The 17,594-nt window shown below is 44.5% G+C and overlaps 1 protein-coding gene across 1 annotated transcript; it reads left to right on the plus strand.

Moving 5' to 3' along the window:
• Positions 1-183: 183 nt before the first annotated feature.
• On the plus strand, positions 184-17,103 carry LOC135995931 (myosin heavy chain, skeletal muscle, adult-like). The gene is made up of 38 exons (XM_065647571.1): positions 184-457; positions 543-686; positions 780-936; positions 3,167-3,194; positions 3,292-3,400; positions 3,494-3,586; positions 3,717-3,780; positions 3,872-3,970; positions 4,072-4,175; positions 4,256-4,394; positions 5,162-5,280; positions 5,398-5,547; positions 6,302-6,472; positions 7,240-7,549; positions 7,679-7,746; positions 8,004-8,091; positions 8,186-8,303; positions 8,908-9,031; positions 9,118-9,254; positions 9,359-9,614; positions 10,615-10,857; positions 11,079-11,255; positions 11,341-11,486; positions 11,575-11,665; positions 11,752-12,141; positions 12,322-12,448; positions 12,627-12,745; positions 13,198-13,394; positions 13,693-13,876; positions 13,963-14,128; positions 14,298-14,422; positions 14,585-14,893; positions 14,994-15,197; positions 15,466-15,591; positions 15,687-15,857; positions 15,944-16,048; positions 16,192-16,287; positions 16,814-17,103. The coding sequence occupies exons 1-38, from the start codon at positions 251-253 to the stop codon at positions 16,967-16,969; spliced, it is 5,817 nt and encodes a 1,938-aa protein (XP_065503643.1). The 5' UTR covers positions 184-250; the 3' UTR covers positions 16,970-17,103.
• Positions 17,104-17,594: the final 491 nt, after the last annotated feature.

A 17,594-nucleotide genomic window follows, 5' to 3' on the forward strand; every position in this document is an offset into this window, starting at 1 on the left:
GATAACCAGAAGGGAGGGTTTGCTTCTGATAGCTGGAATTTTCAATCTGCTTTCCATGCCATCTTTCTGTTTCCAACTTGTTAATATACTAGCAACTGTTACTGAAAATGATATACTAGTTTAAATACTGTAAAGACAGAAAATATAAGACATTTCATCACTGGCACAGAAAATTATTGTCTAACGGATGGAAAGTATCTTCTTTCCCCCTCAGAATCTTCTACTGAAGTGTCTTCAGTAAAGTGCAGACATGAGTTCTGCGGATGCTGAGATGGCTGTTTTTGGGGAGGCGGCTCCTTACCTCCGAAAGTCAGAAAAGGAGAGAATCGAGGCCCAAAACAAGCCTTTTGATGCCAAGACATCCGTCTTTGTGGTGCATCCCAAGGAATCCTTTGTGAAAGGGACGATCCAGAGTAGGGAATCAGGGAAAGTCACTGTCCAGACAGAAGCTGGAGAGGTGAGGAAAATGCAAGTTTCAGATCTGCATTTGATTCCCACTCTGAGATTTTAGCTGACATATATCAGTCTCTCTTCCTTGACAGACTCTGACTGTGAAGGAAGATCAAATCTTCTCCATGAACCCTCCCAAGTACGATAAAGTCGAGGACATGGCCATGATGACCCACCTCCACGAACCCGCTGTGCTGTACAACCTCAAAGAGCGTTATGCAGCCTGGATGATCTACGTAAGTACCAGCAGCAGTCTTCCTTTGGGGAGCTGGGAAGAACTGCTCTGCCAGGCTAAGGGGAAGGCAACGTGCTGTCTCCCTTCCTCGCAGACCTACTCGGGTCTCTTCTGCGTCACCGTCAACCCCTACAAGTGGCTGCCAGTGTACAACCCGGAGGTGGTGTTGGCCTACCGAGGCAAGAAACGCAGTGAGGCCCCTCCACACATCTTCTCCATCTCTGACAACGCCTATCAGTTCATGCTGACTGGTGAGTGGCTTGGTTTTCTTTAAAATTATTTAGCTGTGAACACTTGCAGAGTGAGAGAAAAAAAACCTTTTAACTGCAAAATAGTTCAGCCGAATAGTGTTGGGAGGGTGGATGTTCTCTGATCACTGGAAATATTTTCTTTACTGGACACTATAATTGAGATCACGTTTCTAACAATCACTGTCAGAATTTACTGACCAGGGTATTTGGGAGCATATGGTTTATCACTGAATACACCGTCAGATTTTCCTTCAAAGAAATTTGGATAAAGTTTAAATTTTCTGTTTTCTTCTTAGTTGAGAGAATCGTTTTTTGAATGATTTGCTTTGCAAGGCTGAAAGTCACTAGGGTGGAGTTCTGAAAATAAGATTTGATGTTAGAGGGAAGGGAGATTCAATATTGAAGCCGATTCTTCCTGTGGTGGTTTTACGAAAACTGAGGAAGCAGTCTTAGTCAGACATTAGAGTGAAACCTGCTCGTAAAATTGATACTTTCTACCTCCAGCTCAGAAACAGTTCTTCCTTTTCATTCATTAATATAAATGAAACCAATAAGAAAGACAGGTAGTGAAAACTTTTGACATTATTAAACAAGAGGGATATTTTAATTTATTAAAATAAATCTTGTTTCCTCCTTCCTCCCCAATTACTGTATTTAATACTGTAGTATTCAGAGCAGTAAGAAGATTAATTGCAAGAGAATGCTATGAAAATCGAATGATAATGCACTGATGTTTGGTTATTGTGTCTTATGGCAGTATTTATGTAAGTCATCTTACATTTACTCTTGCTGACAGCTCCATGAGATGTGCAGGAACTTGGTGAATGCAAACCCAGGCTTCTCCACTGGGAGACAGCTGGCTTAATGGCTTAGTCTAATGGCTTAGTCTCTTCAGACTGCATGCAGATTCTTGGGAAACACCATCCTAGAAGCACAGAACAAATGTAAATCATCTGGCAAAAAGCACTTTCTCTGGAAGCCATTCCAGCTAGGTAGCCTATTAATGTAGGTTCCTAAACACACGCAGACTTTCTTCAAAATATAACTCTGGCTATTAACTCTGAAAACACAAGAAGGCGTGCAAAATTAGGGGGTTTGAGAACAACTTGCAGCACACATAAAAACTTAATGCTTATTTCTTTTTCAAATACATACGGAGCAGAAAGGCTTAAAATGAGTCTGTACAGTCTGTACTGACACAGCCAAAATTTAAAAAGACAACTTGAAAAATATAAGGTCATATCAGAACAAATAAATGGTTAATTTCTGGAACTCCTCCTCATCAGAGGAACTTCAGACTGAAGTGTCCTTAAAAAAAACCCAACAATAAAATAAACACTAGCCAGTTGCCAGGACAGAATTAAACCAGGCATTTCATTGGAACTCTACCTATCATAAATGTTCACTGAAAACTGCCTGGAAAATGGCAATTGTTACACTAACATTTAAAAAAAAGTTGTGAGGGAGTTTTAAGGAACGGCATACCAGTAATCTGGATTTTTTGTAGCAGGCAAATTGCCAGCAACTTCTAAACAAAGCAATTACTGGGTGTGTGAAAATATGTGACTTACCAAAAGAAAAAAAAGCTGCTTTTTTTTAAAGGGAATTCTTGCCCTGCAAAACTGCAGATTTTTTTTTAATAAGGGTGAAGGTAACCTATGCAAATTTAACAAAGATCTTCAGCACAGTTGATAAAACAGCTATTGTTAGCATAACTTTTAAGCTTGTATTCACGACCAGCTATAAAACTGAGAAAAATGAAAGGATGGTAAATTTTTTTTTGTTTTCGGTTTTCATAGTGCAATGATTTTATGAATGAAGTCTCACTGGAATCTATTCTGGGACTTCTGCTGTTCAAAGTTTTTTAATCTGATCTGGAAATTATGACAAGTTTTCTGATTTGACCTGCTCCAGTTCAGTTTAGCTTACAGATAGTTCAACTAATTGGTAGTTCTACAAAAATACTCCTCAGTTGGAGTCATTTTCATGAAGACAATGAACAGCTTGACATGAAGAGAATATCCGGAAAAGAAGTGCATATGCTACACCTGAAATCCACGTGAGTGTTGACATGTCAGCTTGCCAGCTACAGCTATGAACTTTTAAATCTTCAAAAGGAAGTAGGGCTGATGGCATATCTGCTAGTACATATTCTAAAGGTCCCACGGATACTTTTATCCAGGCTGTTCATAATACATAGTCATAACATCTTTTTTTCTGCCTCTAACAGATCGCGAGAACCAGTCGATCCTGATCACGTACGTACACTCCCTGCTGGGTCCCTGCGGGGTTGCCTGGTGCCAGGGGATCTCCTGCCTGACCACACGCTCTCTGCTTCTCTCTTTGTTTTGACAGCGGAGAATCCGGTGCAGGGAAGACTGTGAACACAAAGCGTGTCATCCAGTACTTTGCAACAATTGCAGCCAGTGGGGAGAAGAAGAAGGAAGAGCCCGGCAAAATGCAGGTAAGCTAATTGGTGCTGGCTTGAATCAAAGCTTTTCTCCATTCCTGGCATGATTTTTGGAAAGGATAATCAGCAATATCTCTCATCCTGCAGGGAACGCTTGAGGATCAAATCATCAGCGCCAACCCCCTGCTGGAGGCCTTTGGAAACGCCAAGACCGTGAGAAACGACAACTCCTCACGCTTTGTGAGTTGTTGCTTTGGACAAAATCTCTCCCTCTCATTCCAAGACAAGTGATGGCCCTAGCAGTATGCCATGTAAAGGAGACATCAGAAGAACCCATCCAGGCTGAAATGCTGCTTCTTCTCCTTAACAGGGCAAATTCATCAGAATCCACTTTGGAGCCACAGGCAAACTGGCTTCTGCTGACATTGAAACTTGTAAGAGACTCTCCTGGCCTCATCCCATTCCTTCCCAAATTCCCACCTTCATGGGCATTCCTGTGCCTGACTCTTCTGCCTTCCTTGCCAGATCTGCTGGAGAAGTCCAGAGTCACTTTCCAGCTCCCGGCAGAAAGAAGCTACCACATCTTCTATCAGATCATGTCCAACAAGAAGCCGGAGCTAATTGGTAGGAAGGATCATTATGACTTTTTGAGGATGATCACTGAGCAACAGTTCACCCTATTACCTGCTTGGCAAAACCTGTGTCTTGCGTCTTCCTGCTTTCAGACATGCTCCTCGTTACTACCAACCCTTTTGATTTCCACTATGTGAGTCAGGGTGAGGTCACTGTTCCCAGCATTGATGACCAGGAGGAACTGATGGCTACAGATGTAAGTGCTCGAAAGAAATATTTTTACTGAGATTGTTAAGGATTTTAGGCAATGTTCTTACTTCATTGTTTTGACTGCAGAGTGCCATTGACATCCTGGGCTTCACTGCTGATGAAAAGACTGCCATCTACAAGCTGACAGGGGCCGTCATGCACTACGGGAATCTGAAGTTCAAGCAGAAACAACGAGAGGAGCAGGCAGAGCCTGATGGCACAGAAGGTCCTTAGCAATTAACCCTTATAAATAAATCAGTTTTGGGAGGATACTTTTGGTTTTAGACAGGACAAAAGCTATAGCTTTTTTATTTTTTATAGTGAAATGCAGGTAATGTTTCTTTTAGTGTCCATGAAGCTGTGAACCTTTTTTTCTAATCCCTGGAATATCTTACTTATTGGCAATCCTTCAGTTACTTTTTGATGGGCTAGTTTCATGTATTTTTTTCATTTAGCATGTAGAGGATATTGACAAGATTTTTGAATGGGCAGCTTCTCTAGTTGCATTCATGGGGTCTATATTAAGCTCTTGCATGTGCCTAGAGGCCTTTTTAAAAAGATGGACCCAATTTGAAATCACTATGTCTTTGAAATCAAGTCCATCTTTTTGGAACACTTTGTACTTCTATCAGTAGTGTAGAGCATGATCTGTATAAATATAAGAGCTTTCTTAGATATTGACTGACATGCCAAGTTGTAATCTTCATGTATTCTTAAAGTGAACATTATGAAAAGCATTTTTTCAGTTTATAAATTTAGTTAAAATATTAAGGGAAAGGTTTCTTACTGATAACTACTTTCCAAAAACCACCAATATTTTATTTCACAGCTTTTCTGTATTCAATATGCTTGCCGTGATACTAGATTAAAAGATTTGCAGTCAAGAATTTTGAATGCCGATGTCATTTCTTGACACACACCCATAGATCAATCCAGTCCTTGTCCAGTGGTGGACAAAGGAAAAATATTTTCTTTGTCTCTCTTGTCTTTCAGTTGCTGACAAGGCTGCCTACCTGATGGGTCTGAACTCAGCAGACCTGCTCAAGGCCCTCTGCTACCCCCGAGTCAAAGTTGGGAATGAATATGTGACCAAAGGTCAAACTGTGGAGCAGGTAAAACAATTGGCTGCTAGGAATACATCATTGTACCACAGAATTTATCTTCAGACAGATAAAATTCCCTAAAATTTCTCTGTGCAATAACTTTTCTGCATTTTCCCTTTGTTTAAGGTGCACAATGCTGTAGGTGCTCTTGCAAAGGCTGTCTATGAGAAGATGTTCTTGTGGATGGTTTTTCGAATTAACCAGCAGCTGGACACAAAACAGCCCAGACAGTACTTCATTGGTGTCCTGGACATTGCTGGTTTTGAGATCTTTGATGTAAGGAACAGGGTTTTCACAACAGCTTCATGGAAGGGACAATTTGCGTTAGAAAATTCTAAGACTTCTTTCATGAAAAGTCAGATTTTTTGTAAATCAAGAGATTTCACTATTAAAGAGATTGGCCTTTTCAACCTTTAGATCTTAATAGGAGTGAAACAAATACCACAGAATATTAAGCTTAGGTAAAAGAAAAAAGGAAGAAATCTGTGACAAAATTATATGGGCCAAAGGTGTGGAAAATATTGAAAGATTTAGAAATACTCATGCTGCTGGTGAAAGAACCCCAGAAGGTTCCATACTAGGGCTTAGAAATATCTAAAGCCACTCTCTTAAAAACAGAAAAATATTTGAGTAGTAAATAGAGACAGTCTTCATACCTGGGGTATTGGGAGAGGCGGGGTCTAGTGATAAATTTGTTCTGATGGGAGAAAGTATGCTGAAGTTATCTACTAAATTTGATTTAGAATTAAGGGATTTGTAAGGGATAAGGGATAATTATCATAATTAAAGAATTCATATTACTTGGAATGATAACAAACGAAAAAATATCTCTACATTACAATTTATTAGAGGTCTTTTCTCTCTTTGGAATCCAAGTACAATCCCACTGAAAGATTTCTGACAGAACAGAAAGGGAATGGGCTTTGTATTTATCTGAAGAGAAAAATGAAGGATTAGAACAACACAGAAAAAAGCCTTGTGGGAATGGCTATACCTTGGAAAAAGTTGCATATTTTTTTACATTTGGCAGTTCAACAGCTTTGAGCAGCTGTGCATCAACTTCACCAATGAGAAACTGCAACAGTTCTTCAACCACCACATGTTCGTGCTGGAGCAGGAGGAGTACAAGAAGGAAGGAATTGAATGGACATTCATTGATTTTGGGATGGACCTTGCTGCCTGCATTGAGCTCATTGAGAAGGTATCCTTCTTGTTCAGGTGCACTAATGTTGGAATTCTCTAGTTATTGAGGGATACACAAAGAATTTTTTAATGTCTGTATTAAAATCCCAGCTACGAAGATGAATAGGGGCCTAGTACACCTTTCTTATGAAGAGAGACCGAGAGAGGTGGGTCTGTTCAGCCTGGAGAAGAGAAGCTGAGAGGGGATCTTATCATTGTTTATAAATATCTCCAGGGTGGATGTCAAGGGGATGGACCAGACTCTTTTCAGTGGTGCCCAACAATAAGATGAGAGGCAACAGGCACAGACTGAAGCACAGGAGGTTTCATCTGAATATGAGGATAAAATTCTTTACTTTGAGGGTGACAGAGCCGTGCACCAGGCTGCCCAGAGCGGGTGTGGAGTCTCCTTCTCTGGAGACATTCAAACCCGCCTGGACCGACCTGTGTGATCTGCTCTGGTGACTCTGCGTTAGCAGGGGGGTTGGACTAGGGGATCTCCAGAGGTCCCTTCAGCCCCCACCAGGCTGGGATTCTGTAATTCCAGGCTCTATATTTCTGTAATTTGTAATGTTGCCAGAAATATTAAAAAGTAGTTCCACAAGTAAAGGTAAAATACCAAGGATGAAAATTATGAATCTCACTTAATTTTCTGTGACATATTGTCCAGAAAAGAACAGAAGCAATATTATCTTCTGATTTGTTAAACAGCTTTTTGTCCTAACGCTAGCCCCTTTTCAACCAAGCAATCAGTTTCTCCTTCTTGTCTGTTGTAATGTCTTCCAGCCCATGGGCATCTTCTCCATCCTGGAAGAGGAGTGCATGTTCCCCAAGGCAACTGACACCTCTTTCAAGAACAAGCTCTATGACCAACATCTGGGCAAGTCCAGCAACTTTCAGAAGCCCAAACCTACCAAAGGGAAGGCTGAGGCTCACTTCTCTCTGATACACTATGCGGGTACGGTGGACTACAACATCACCGGCTGGCTGGAGAAGAACAAGGACCCCCTGAACGAAACTGTCATTGGGTTGTACCAGAAATCATCTGTGAAGACACTGGCCTTCCTCTTTGCAAACTATGGTGGAGCAGATGCAGGTCAGCTCTGTGAAAACTGTATGTTCAATGTGGGAAGAAGCTGACAGGAAATCAAACAGGAAAATGTTTAAAAATTGTTTTCTCTTCTGTAATTCAATGTTCAACATTAATGTTTTAATTGATTTACAGAGAGTGGTGGCAAAAAGGGTGGCAAGAAGAAGGGTTCTTCTTTCCAGACTGTCTCAGCCCTTTTCCGGGTAGGTATCGGTTTAGTCACTTTGTCTCTTCTTCCTTGAAGGGAGGGAATTTAAAATGTGAAAACTTATTTTATAGCTCTTGTGGACCTTTAGCAAGAGGTTGAAGAAGATTATGTACTGTAGGTAAATTTTCTTTCAGTTTAAATGATGGTATAATCTGATGAATTATTGAGTCTTTTCAACGGATGAAATACATGCAGATGCAGGGATGCAGATCTTTCATTTGCTGATGTACAGTTCACCTTGTACTCTCACAGGAAAATTTAAACAAGCTGATGACAAATCTGCGCAGCACTCACCCGCATTTTGTACGATGCATCATCCCAAATGAAACAAAAACACCAGGTAAGCAGATTCAATCGGAGGGAAAAAAAAGTCACAGAAGCTCTTCTGGTGAGTATCAAACAATGGAGAAGTCACTAATGGTGGTATTTGTTAGGTGCCATGGAGCATGAGCTGGTGCTGCATCAGCTGCGGTGCAATGGCGTGCTGGAAGGAATCCGAATTTGCAGGAAAGGATTCCCCAGCAGAGTCCTGTATGCTGACTTCAAGCAAAGGTAAAAGTGCTCCACCTTTCTTCCTGTTCTTTTCTTGTTCCAAATCTTCAGTGTGTTAAATTACCTAAGTATTATATTTACTACACAGTTTAAAGAACACACTCTGCAGTCAAATCACATGACAGTAGTCTACCACTGGAAAAGGGTGATGTAACATAAAATTTTCCTTCAGACATCCGCTTCACATTTGAACAACAATGCATATTTCCCCCCAATGGCCTAGAAATACTTCTGAAGTGTCTTTAGGGAGGTCTGAGCCTGTCAAGGATGTAGTCAGCTGTAGCTGAAAATGACCAGCTGAGAGCTGTTGCTGACAACAGACGGAGTATCCTAATACAAATATTTTAACAAGGAACTCAGCTGTAATACAAAAATGTTTTCCTACCAATTCATGATGATATGACACGGCTGCTGCTGAGGATTGCCTTGGGCTGTGAGTTAAGAGTATAAAGTCTCCGCTTTCACTGTTGTGGAAGAATGAACTGTCCCTAACACACGACATTACTGAGTCAGACAGTCAGCTGCTGCTGAGGTGGCTGTGAGGCTCTGCCTCAGTGGAGGTCTCGGTAATGTGGATTTCTCCATGCTTTGCTTTCTCCTACAGATACAGAGTGCTTAATGCAAGTGCTATTCCAGAAGGTCAGTTCATGGACAGCAAGAAGGCTTCAGAGAAGCTTCTTGGGTCCATTGATGTGGACCACACCCAGTATAGATTTGGTCACACTAAGGTAGAAACAAGTCTTGTGTTCAAACACTATGTACCTCTGTTATGCACTACCTGAGACTGATGTGCTGCAATGTTCCCTTTCTTAAGGTGTTCTTCAAAGCTGGGCTGATAGGGCTGCTGGAGGAGATGAGAGATGAGAAACTAGCAGAGATTATGACCATGACACAAGCCAGGTGCAGGGGCTTCCTGATGAGAGTGGAGTATCGGAAAATGGTGGAGAGGAGGTAGACAATTCTCACTCACGTATCATGTTCTCGTACTGCTTGCCTAATTGAGTCTAAATTCACCACCAGCACGGTATGCAATAGCCATGTGAATTTTACTTCAGGGACTCAATCTTCTGTATCCAGTACAACGTTCGTGCATTCATGAATGTGAAGCACTGGCCCTGGATGAAGTTGTTCTTCAAGATCAAGCCCTTGCTGAAGAGCGCAGAATCAGAGAAGGAGATGGCCAACATGAAACAAGAGTTCGAGAAAACCAAGGAAGAACTCGCGAAGTCTGAAGCAAAGAGGAAGGAGCTAGAGGAGAAAATGGTGGCCCTGCTGCAGGAGAAAAATGACCTGCAGCTCCAAGTGCAGGCGGTGAGTATCACAGGTCTTTCGTGCCTGGGTAAGTAATGTTATACAGCCAGAACGCTTCTTACCCTGAGCAGGGACTCACAGGAGGCTGACAAATGTGTAGTAGAAAAGGCTCTAAATCACACACTCTAACACTGCGTAAACCGGCACTGGCAGGGGCATGGTGGGTCTTGTGGCACCCCCACATGAGACCCGGCATTCCTGCTGCCTGAGGAAAGAGCCACGTAACACTGGGCAACAAGTAATCCACAGCAGAGAGCTCTGAACTGGAAGGGAAGTATCTCCACCTTCTCAAGTTTCATCACCGCGTATCTGTCTAACAGAGTCAGGGCAAAGCTCAGAAGGATGCACTATTTACAGCTACACTAGGGAAGCCATGATTACTTTCAGAAACATGGATACTTCCCATTCAAACTCAATTAGAAAAGGCAGTTTCTTCACACCAAATGAAGTGATCAACTAGTTAGCACTGTAAATGCTCGGCATGGCCTGGAAAGAGGGCACAGATAGGCTGATAGCAAAGGCAAGAACACTGCTGGTCTTGCAGCAATTTTAATGCATGTAGAAAGGTGATAAATTTCTTTCTCAACTACATCATTCTCAAAAGATGGAAAAGTCTGAATTTACCAAATATTATGATGTTCTCAATGGGACAATTAAAAAGCTACTACGTACTTTTCCTGTCAGGAAAAAAAGACTCCGAGCCTTTGCTCCTGCTGGAACTAGTAATTGAAGTGACCACTGTTGTGTTGTGCTAGTGGGTGCACGAGCTATTCTCATAGCTACACTCTGTGAGACAATTGGAAGAGACACAAAATATTTGGTATCAATGTTGATACCAGATAAACAGATTTCCCAATAGTCACATGGCAAGATCTTCCAGTTTCTGGAGTGGAAGACCACGTTCAGCGGTGTATTAACACACGCCTACTCAGGGATAAAAAAGACAGAGCAGAGAAACTTCAAAACATTACAACCCATAAAATCTGTGTCTGTCCCCCAGGAAGCAGACAGTTTGGCTGATGCTGAGGAACGATGTGACCAGCTCATCAAAACCAAAATCCAGCTGGAAGCCAAAATTAAAGAGGTGACTGAAAGGGCTGAGGATGAGGAAGAAATTAATGCTGAACTGACAGCCAAGAAGAGGAAACTGGAGGATGAATGTTCAGAGCTGAAGAAAGACATTGATGACCTCGAGTTAACATTGGCCAAAGTGGAGAAGGAAAAGCATGCCACTGAAAACAAGGTACACACACAGGGAGTCAAATAAAGGAGGAAGTGACAGATGCCTCCCATATCAGCCTGGTATCCTCGAAACAAAGCGAGATTTAGAGGATCAGAGTGGTGAAGCTAGGCAGTCCAAATAAAAATGACAAGTTCCTGGCTAAGGACTGCAAAGTGAAAAGGTCACTGTATCAGCAGTCAAGTCTCCTACACAGACTTTCAGCACTTTCTTAAAATCAACAGGTGAAAAACCTGACAGAGGAGATGGCAGCCCTGGATGAGACCATCGCCAAGCTGACAAAAGAGAAGAAAGCCCTCCAAGAGGCCCATCAGCAGACACTGGATGACCTGCAGGCAGAAGAGGACAAAGTCAATACACTGACCAAAGCCAAGACCAAACTGGAGCAACAAGTGGACGATGTGAGCACACGGCCATCCAGCAAGAACAGGACAGGTATGGAGTTAGACCTGACCAGCTGAGAGCTGAGGGTCTTGTTCTTTTTAGCTGGAAGGGTCCCTGGAGCAAGAGAAGAAACTGCGCATGGACCTTGAGAGAGCTAAGAGGAAACTCGAGGGAGACCTGAAGCTGGCCCAAGACAGCATAATGGACTTGGAAAATGATAAGCAGCAGCTGGATGAGAAACTGAAGAAGTAAGCATGGCTGTGGGGCATTTGAGTGCTGGGCTGGTTGCGCTTGTCTTTTTTTCCTGATCTCTAACATGGTTTGATTTGCCAACAGGAAAGACTTTGAAATAAGCCAGATCCAGAGCAAAATCGAGGATGAGCAAGCAATGGGCATGCAATTACAGAAGAAGATCAAGGAACTGCAGGTAAGTCTCTGTTCTTTCCATCTTTCTCCGAGTCTCCGGTCAGATAGGAGGAGGCCCAGGTGTGAAGAGTCCCTAATATTCTGCAGGCCCGTATTGAGGAACTGGAGGAGGAAATTGAGGCCGAGCGAACCTCTCGGGCAAAAGCCGAGAAGCATCGGGCTGACCTCTCCAGGGAGCTAGAGGAGATCAGCGAGCGCCTGGAAGAAGCAGGAGGGGCTACGGCAGCTCAGATTGAGATGAACAAGAAGCGTGAGGCAGAATTTCAGAAGATGCGTCGTGACCTGGAAGAGGCCACACTGCAGCACGAAGCCACGGCTGCCGCCCTGCGCAAGAAGCACGCAGACAGCACAGCTGAGCTTGGGGAGCAGATCGACAACCTGCAGAGAGTGAAGCAGAAGCTGGAGAAGGAGAAGAGTGAGCTGAAGATGGAGATTGACGACTTGGCCAGTAACATGGAGTCTGTCTCCAAGGCCAAGGTATGGAACTGAAAGAGAAAATGCCCACCGGGCCATAGCCTACATCTACCAGCCACATTCTCATTAAAAAGAGACCTGCTATTAGAATAACGAGAGCGTTCTCATTAAAAAGAACCCTGCTATTAGAATAACGAGAGTGCAGGTGTTGATCTCCTTTTTTTTGTTGTGTTTTCTACCTAGGCAAATCTGGAGAAGATGTGCCGCACTCTGGAAGACCAGCTGAGTGAGATTAAAACAAAGGAGGAGCAGAATCAGCGAATGATCAATGACCTCAATACTCAAAGAGCTCGTCTGCAGACAGAATCAGGTGAGATATACTCATTCCTGAGATAGAATGGGACAACCTGCACTCAATGAGGATACCACAGGGTGAAGAGTGACAACTGGTAAAACCTCTCCAGGCACTCCTGATCAAATGGGTTTACAGCCAGAAATTGTCATAATATTACTAGTCTAGTTACCTTTCTTCAATTTCCCCTTCCCAGGTGAATATTCACGCCAGGTGGAGGAAAAGGATGCTCTGATTTCTCAGCTGTCCAGGGGCAAGCAAGGCTTTACCCAACAGATTGAGGAACTCAAGAGACATCTAGAAGAAGAAATAAAGGTCTGGAAGTACCCTGCTGTACACAGTCTACATCACCCCTAAAAGTATCTGGAGAATCCTGTCTGATCCAGACTGGTTCAATATTCTTTATGCAAACACATGTAGTACTGGAGGGAATTCCCATAAGGTACATACCCCATCTCATAGGTTAGAGAGGAAGGGCAGTGTCATGATTTTGATGATGGAAGAAATCGTCCACAAGTCTTTCGTGAGAATCAGGCGATACACTGGCTACAGACACATATGTAGAAACACTTAAACAAACAGTAGACGACTGTTCCCAGAGCCCCTGTCACTAACACAGTCTGATCCTCCAGAACACATGGATGATGGCTTCAGCAGCTTCCAGCTTTGCATTTGCCTAATTTGAGTTTCATTTGTAATTTTTGAGAGTGATGTCAACAGTCATCTCAAGCGAAGTATTCAGGTTACCAATCCCATTGTCCCCACAGGCCAAGAACGCCCTGGCCCATGCCCTGCAGTCTGCTCGCCACGACTGTGACTTGCTCCGGGAACAATACGAGGAGGAGCAGGAAGCCAAGGGGGAGCTGCAGCGTGCGCTGTCCAAGGCCAACAGTGAAGTGGCCCAGTGGAGAACCAAATATGAGACTGACGCTATTCAGCGCACGGAGGAGCTGGAGGAGGCCAAGTATGTGGGAAGTGGGATGTTGAATGGCTGGAGAAGACTGAGGCTGTCAAGGGAAATTGGAGTCTCTGAGTTTGGGTTAGGACAGGGGTGGGACCACGGCAGGAATAGACCACCTTTGCTGTGAAGGGGAGAGAGGTAGGGAGAGGAAGAGCGTGCTGTGGAAAAAGGGAAGGTTGGAAACACAGATGCAGCCCTTGAGCTAGAATGGCTAGACCAGGCCAGACACTCAGAAGGTGTCAGGACATAGACGTGGTAGACCCTTAAGCTCTAACCTGGAGCTGTGCTGATCTCCTGCCAGGAAGAAGCTGGCACAGCGTCTGCAGGAGGCAGAGGAACATGTTGAAGCTGTGAATGCCAAATGTGCCTCCCTGGAAAAGACAAAGCAGAGGCTGCAGAATGAAGTGGAGGACCTGATGATTGACGTGGAGCGATCAAATGCTGCCTGTGCAGCTCTGGATAAGAAGCAGAAGAACTTTGACAAGGTCTTTTGGGCTCCAGACGTGGGCTTCCTGGGCAGAGCAGCCCCTCCTGATGGCCACATCCAAACTCACACCTGGTTTCTCTTCAGATCCTGGCAGAATGGAAACAGAAGTATGAGGAGACGCAGGCTGAGCTGGAAGCCTCCCAGAAAGAGGCTCGTTCTCTCAGCACGGAGCTCTTTAAGATGAAGAATGCGTATGAGGAGTCCTTGGACCACCTGGAAACGCTGAAGCGGGAGAACAAGAACTTGCAGCGTAAGTGCCTGGCCCTCTGCTCCTGGCAGGGCTTTCTCCCTGTCCAGCGCTCCACACCGCTCCACATGGGTCTGTGCCCGCAGGTGGGCAAGGATGTCTGTCACCTTGGTTGCGCAACCTTCCCGTTGCGCTCTGTGCCTGACCATGCCATTGGTCTTGGTTCCCACAGAGGAGATTTCCGACCTCACGGAGCAGATTGCAGAGGGAGGAAAGGCAATTCATGAGCTGGAGAAAGTCAAGAAGCAGGTTGAGCAGGAGAAATCTGAAATCCAGGCTGCTCTGGAGGAAGCTGAGGTACACAGAGTGCTGAGAAATGGTGTCCAGACAGAAACTATGGGTGTAGTTATCTGCAAAGCTGGCATGAAAGCAAGCCTAGATTTCACAAAGTACTGCTTAAGTAATTACTTAGGAAGCAAGCAATGGTTTAAGTCATTGTTCCCCCTGTACTTTGTCCAGGCCTCCCTGGAACATGAAGAGGGGAAGATCCTGCGCCTCCAGCTTGAGCTCAACCAGGTGAAGTCGGAGATTGACAGGAAGATAGCAGAGAAAGATGAGGAGATTGACCAGATGAAGAGAAACCACCTCAGAATTGTGGAGTCCATGCAGAGCACCCTGGACGCTGAGATCAGGAGCAGGAATGAAGCCCTGAGGCTGAAGAAGAAGATGGAGGGAGACCTGAATGAAATGGAGATCCAGCTGAGCCATGCCAACCGCGTGGCTGCAGAGGCACAAAAGAACCTGAGAAACACACAGGGAGTGCTCAAGGTCCGTTCAGCAAAGCTGCTGAAAGAGAGGTGACATCCCTGACAGTTTTGGCACCCAAGCACACACTGGCACCTTGCAATTTCTCTTGTCTTTTTCTCAGGATACCCAGATACACTTGGACGATGCTCTCAGGACACAGGAGGACCTGAAGGAGCAGGTGGCCATTGTGGAGCGTAGAGCAAACCTGTTGCAGGCTGAAGTTGAGGAACTACGGGCAGCCCTGGAGCAGACGGAGCGTTCGAGGAAACTGGCTGAGCAGGAGCTTCTGGATGCCACTGAACGTGTGCAGCTCCTCCACACCCAGGTCAGCCACTCAACTGGAAACTAATCCCATCAAAAAGGGGTAACAAAGAGTGAGATTGCTATGCACCTTTTAAGTGATTACTATGTAAACACTTGAGAAGACATGCCATGATATGGCCAGTCTAGCCAGTCACCCATGTCTGCTTTGCTGCTGTGTCTCTGTAGAGGACTCTTGCATTAAAGACTTTCATAACCCATACTTGCCTTTTAGCTCTTCATATGGAGGCATTAGGTCTAACAGCACAAACCACATCTTTCCTGTTACACAGAACACCAGCTTAATCAACACCAAGAAGAAGCTGGAAACAGACATTACCCAAATTCAGAGTGAAATGGAGGATACAATCCAGGAAGCCCGCAATGCTGAAGAGAAGGCCAAGAAGGCCATCACAGATGTGAGTCAAGGGCTCTTTTCATTGCTGATGCTGGATGTATTCTCCTCCAAACTGTCTCCAGCCCCCAAATGGACTTGACCCTTTGGTCTCATCAGGCAGCCATGATGGCAGAAGAGCTGAAGAAGGAGCAGGACACCAGCGCCCACCTGGAGAGGATGAAGAAGAACCTGGACCAGACGGTGAAGGACCTGCAGCACCGTCTGGACGAGGCTGAGCAGTTGGCCCTGAAGGGAGGCAAGAAGCAAATCCAGAAGCTGGAGGCCAGAGTGCGTAGGGCTGCTATTTGTACATGAGTGAACATGTCACACAAGCAGCCATCAGGGAAGCTCCAGAGATGGGCTTGTCCTTGCAGGTGCGGGAGCTGGAAGGGGAGGTTGATGCTGAGCAGAAGCGCAGCGCTGAAGCCGTGAAGGGTGTGCGCAAGTACGAGAGGAGGGTGAAGGAGCTGACCTACCAGGTAAGGCAGGAGGTCTTCTTGGGCTGACACAGCCTTCTCTGTGCAAGTCAAATTTTGCGCATGCCATTTCCAAGGGGAATTGTTAACCTCATGTGATGGTAAGCAAATAATTCATTCTCTCTCATTTTTGTCATCTGTCTTAGTCTGAGGAAGACCGTAAGAATGTTCTCAGGCTTCAAGATCTGGTGGACAAACTGCAAATGAAGGTGAAATCCTACAAGAGACAAGCTGAGGAGGCTGTAAGTATTGCTTGGAGGATGGGCAAGTGCCACCTTCTATCAGGGCAGCTCACTCATTGAGATGAGTATGAACACTAGGAAAGCTGCACGAGAGAAACACTCAAGACACAACAGTTTTGGTCACGCTATTTCACTATGGTGTCAGACTAAACAAACCCAGGGGCCACATCCACTGACTGAGAAATTCATGTATCTCTGCTGCTGATCAACGGCAGAAGGCTTCAGGGTCTTTCTCAACCTCACATTGATATTTGGGCATCAAATAGTGTCAGAATAAAGACACAAACGACACACCCGAGTGATGCATTAGCTCCTCAGGAGTGACACAGTACTGGTGAAGCTTGTCCCAGTGGGTTCCTGAGTAAGGGAGGATGAGGAGGTCTCTGTGAGGCTTACATGTAAGCAGCGGTAGGAGAAGAATGGAGCTTTGGGCCTTCCCCTTGAGAAGTCCCAAAGACACACAAGGCCGAGCTGCAGCAGGACTGAAAGCCCTGCTCATCACCACCAACTCCCTCCCCCCACACAGGAGGAACTGTCCAATGTCAACCTCTCCAAGTTCCGCAAGATCCAGCACGAGCTCGAGGAAGCCGAGGAGCGGGCTGACATTGCAGAGTCGCAGGTCAACAAGCTCCGAGTGAAGAGCCGGGAGTTTCATGGCAAGAAGATAGAAGAGGAAGAGTGAGGATATCATGAGGCAAAAAAGTGACCTGAGGGATGCACAGAATGTGAACCTCTTGGTCGCTTTCTTACGCAATGTAATTTGTCTTTGCAATTGTGTGTAGAGAATAAAGACTGTAGATTCCTTTGCATACAGAACACTAGTAGCTTCTTCTCACTCTCCATTTTGCTATTTTTGTCTCCCTATTCAGCTATGGGTTCCCATTAATCTTTGGCTATTGCTGTATGTTTAGCCTGTGTCTTTTAACTGTCTGATCTATTGCACATGCACATGCTTTTATTTATTTTATTATTTTACAGTCAGTAAAAACTGTAAGTAATTTTTCTTGTTGGTGAAACAGATGTAGAAGAGAATCAATTTACAACAGACACAGCACTGTTTAGGTCCTTCACCCCAATATTAGGCACTTTTTTCTCCTTTCATTCTGGTTACTATTACCTTCATCTACACATCTTGGCTCCAGAATTTCATAGAGGTGCTGGGCGCTTCATAACGCCATATCATGACAATTTTTTTTTTTTTTTGGAGGCAGTGAAGAGAATGAAGAGTATCGTTAAATACTTTTTCCTTCATTCACATCCCAATCTGAACAACAAAGGCACAGTGGACATGTCCAACCATGAATTCT

The sequence above is a fragment of the Caloenas nicobarica genome, chromosome 18 (genome assembly GCF_036013445.1).
Source record: "Caloenas nicobarica isolate bCalNic1 chromosome 18, bCalNic1.hap1, whole genome shotgun sequence".
Lineage (NCBI taxonomy): Eukaryota > Metazoa > Chordata > Aves > Columbiformes > Columbidae > Caloenas > Caloenas nicobarica.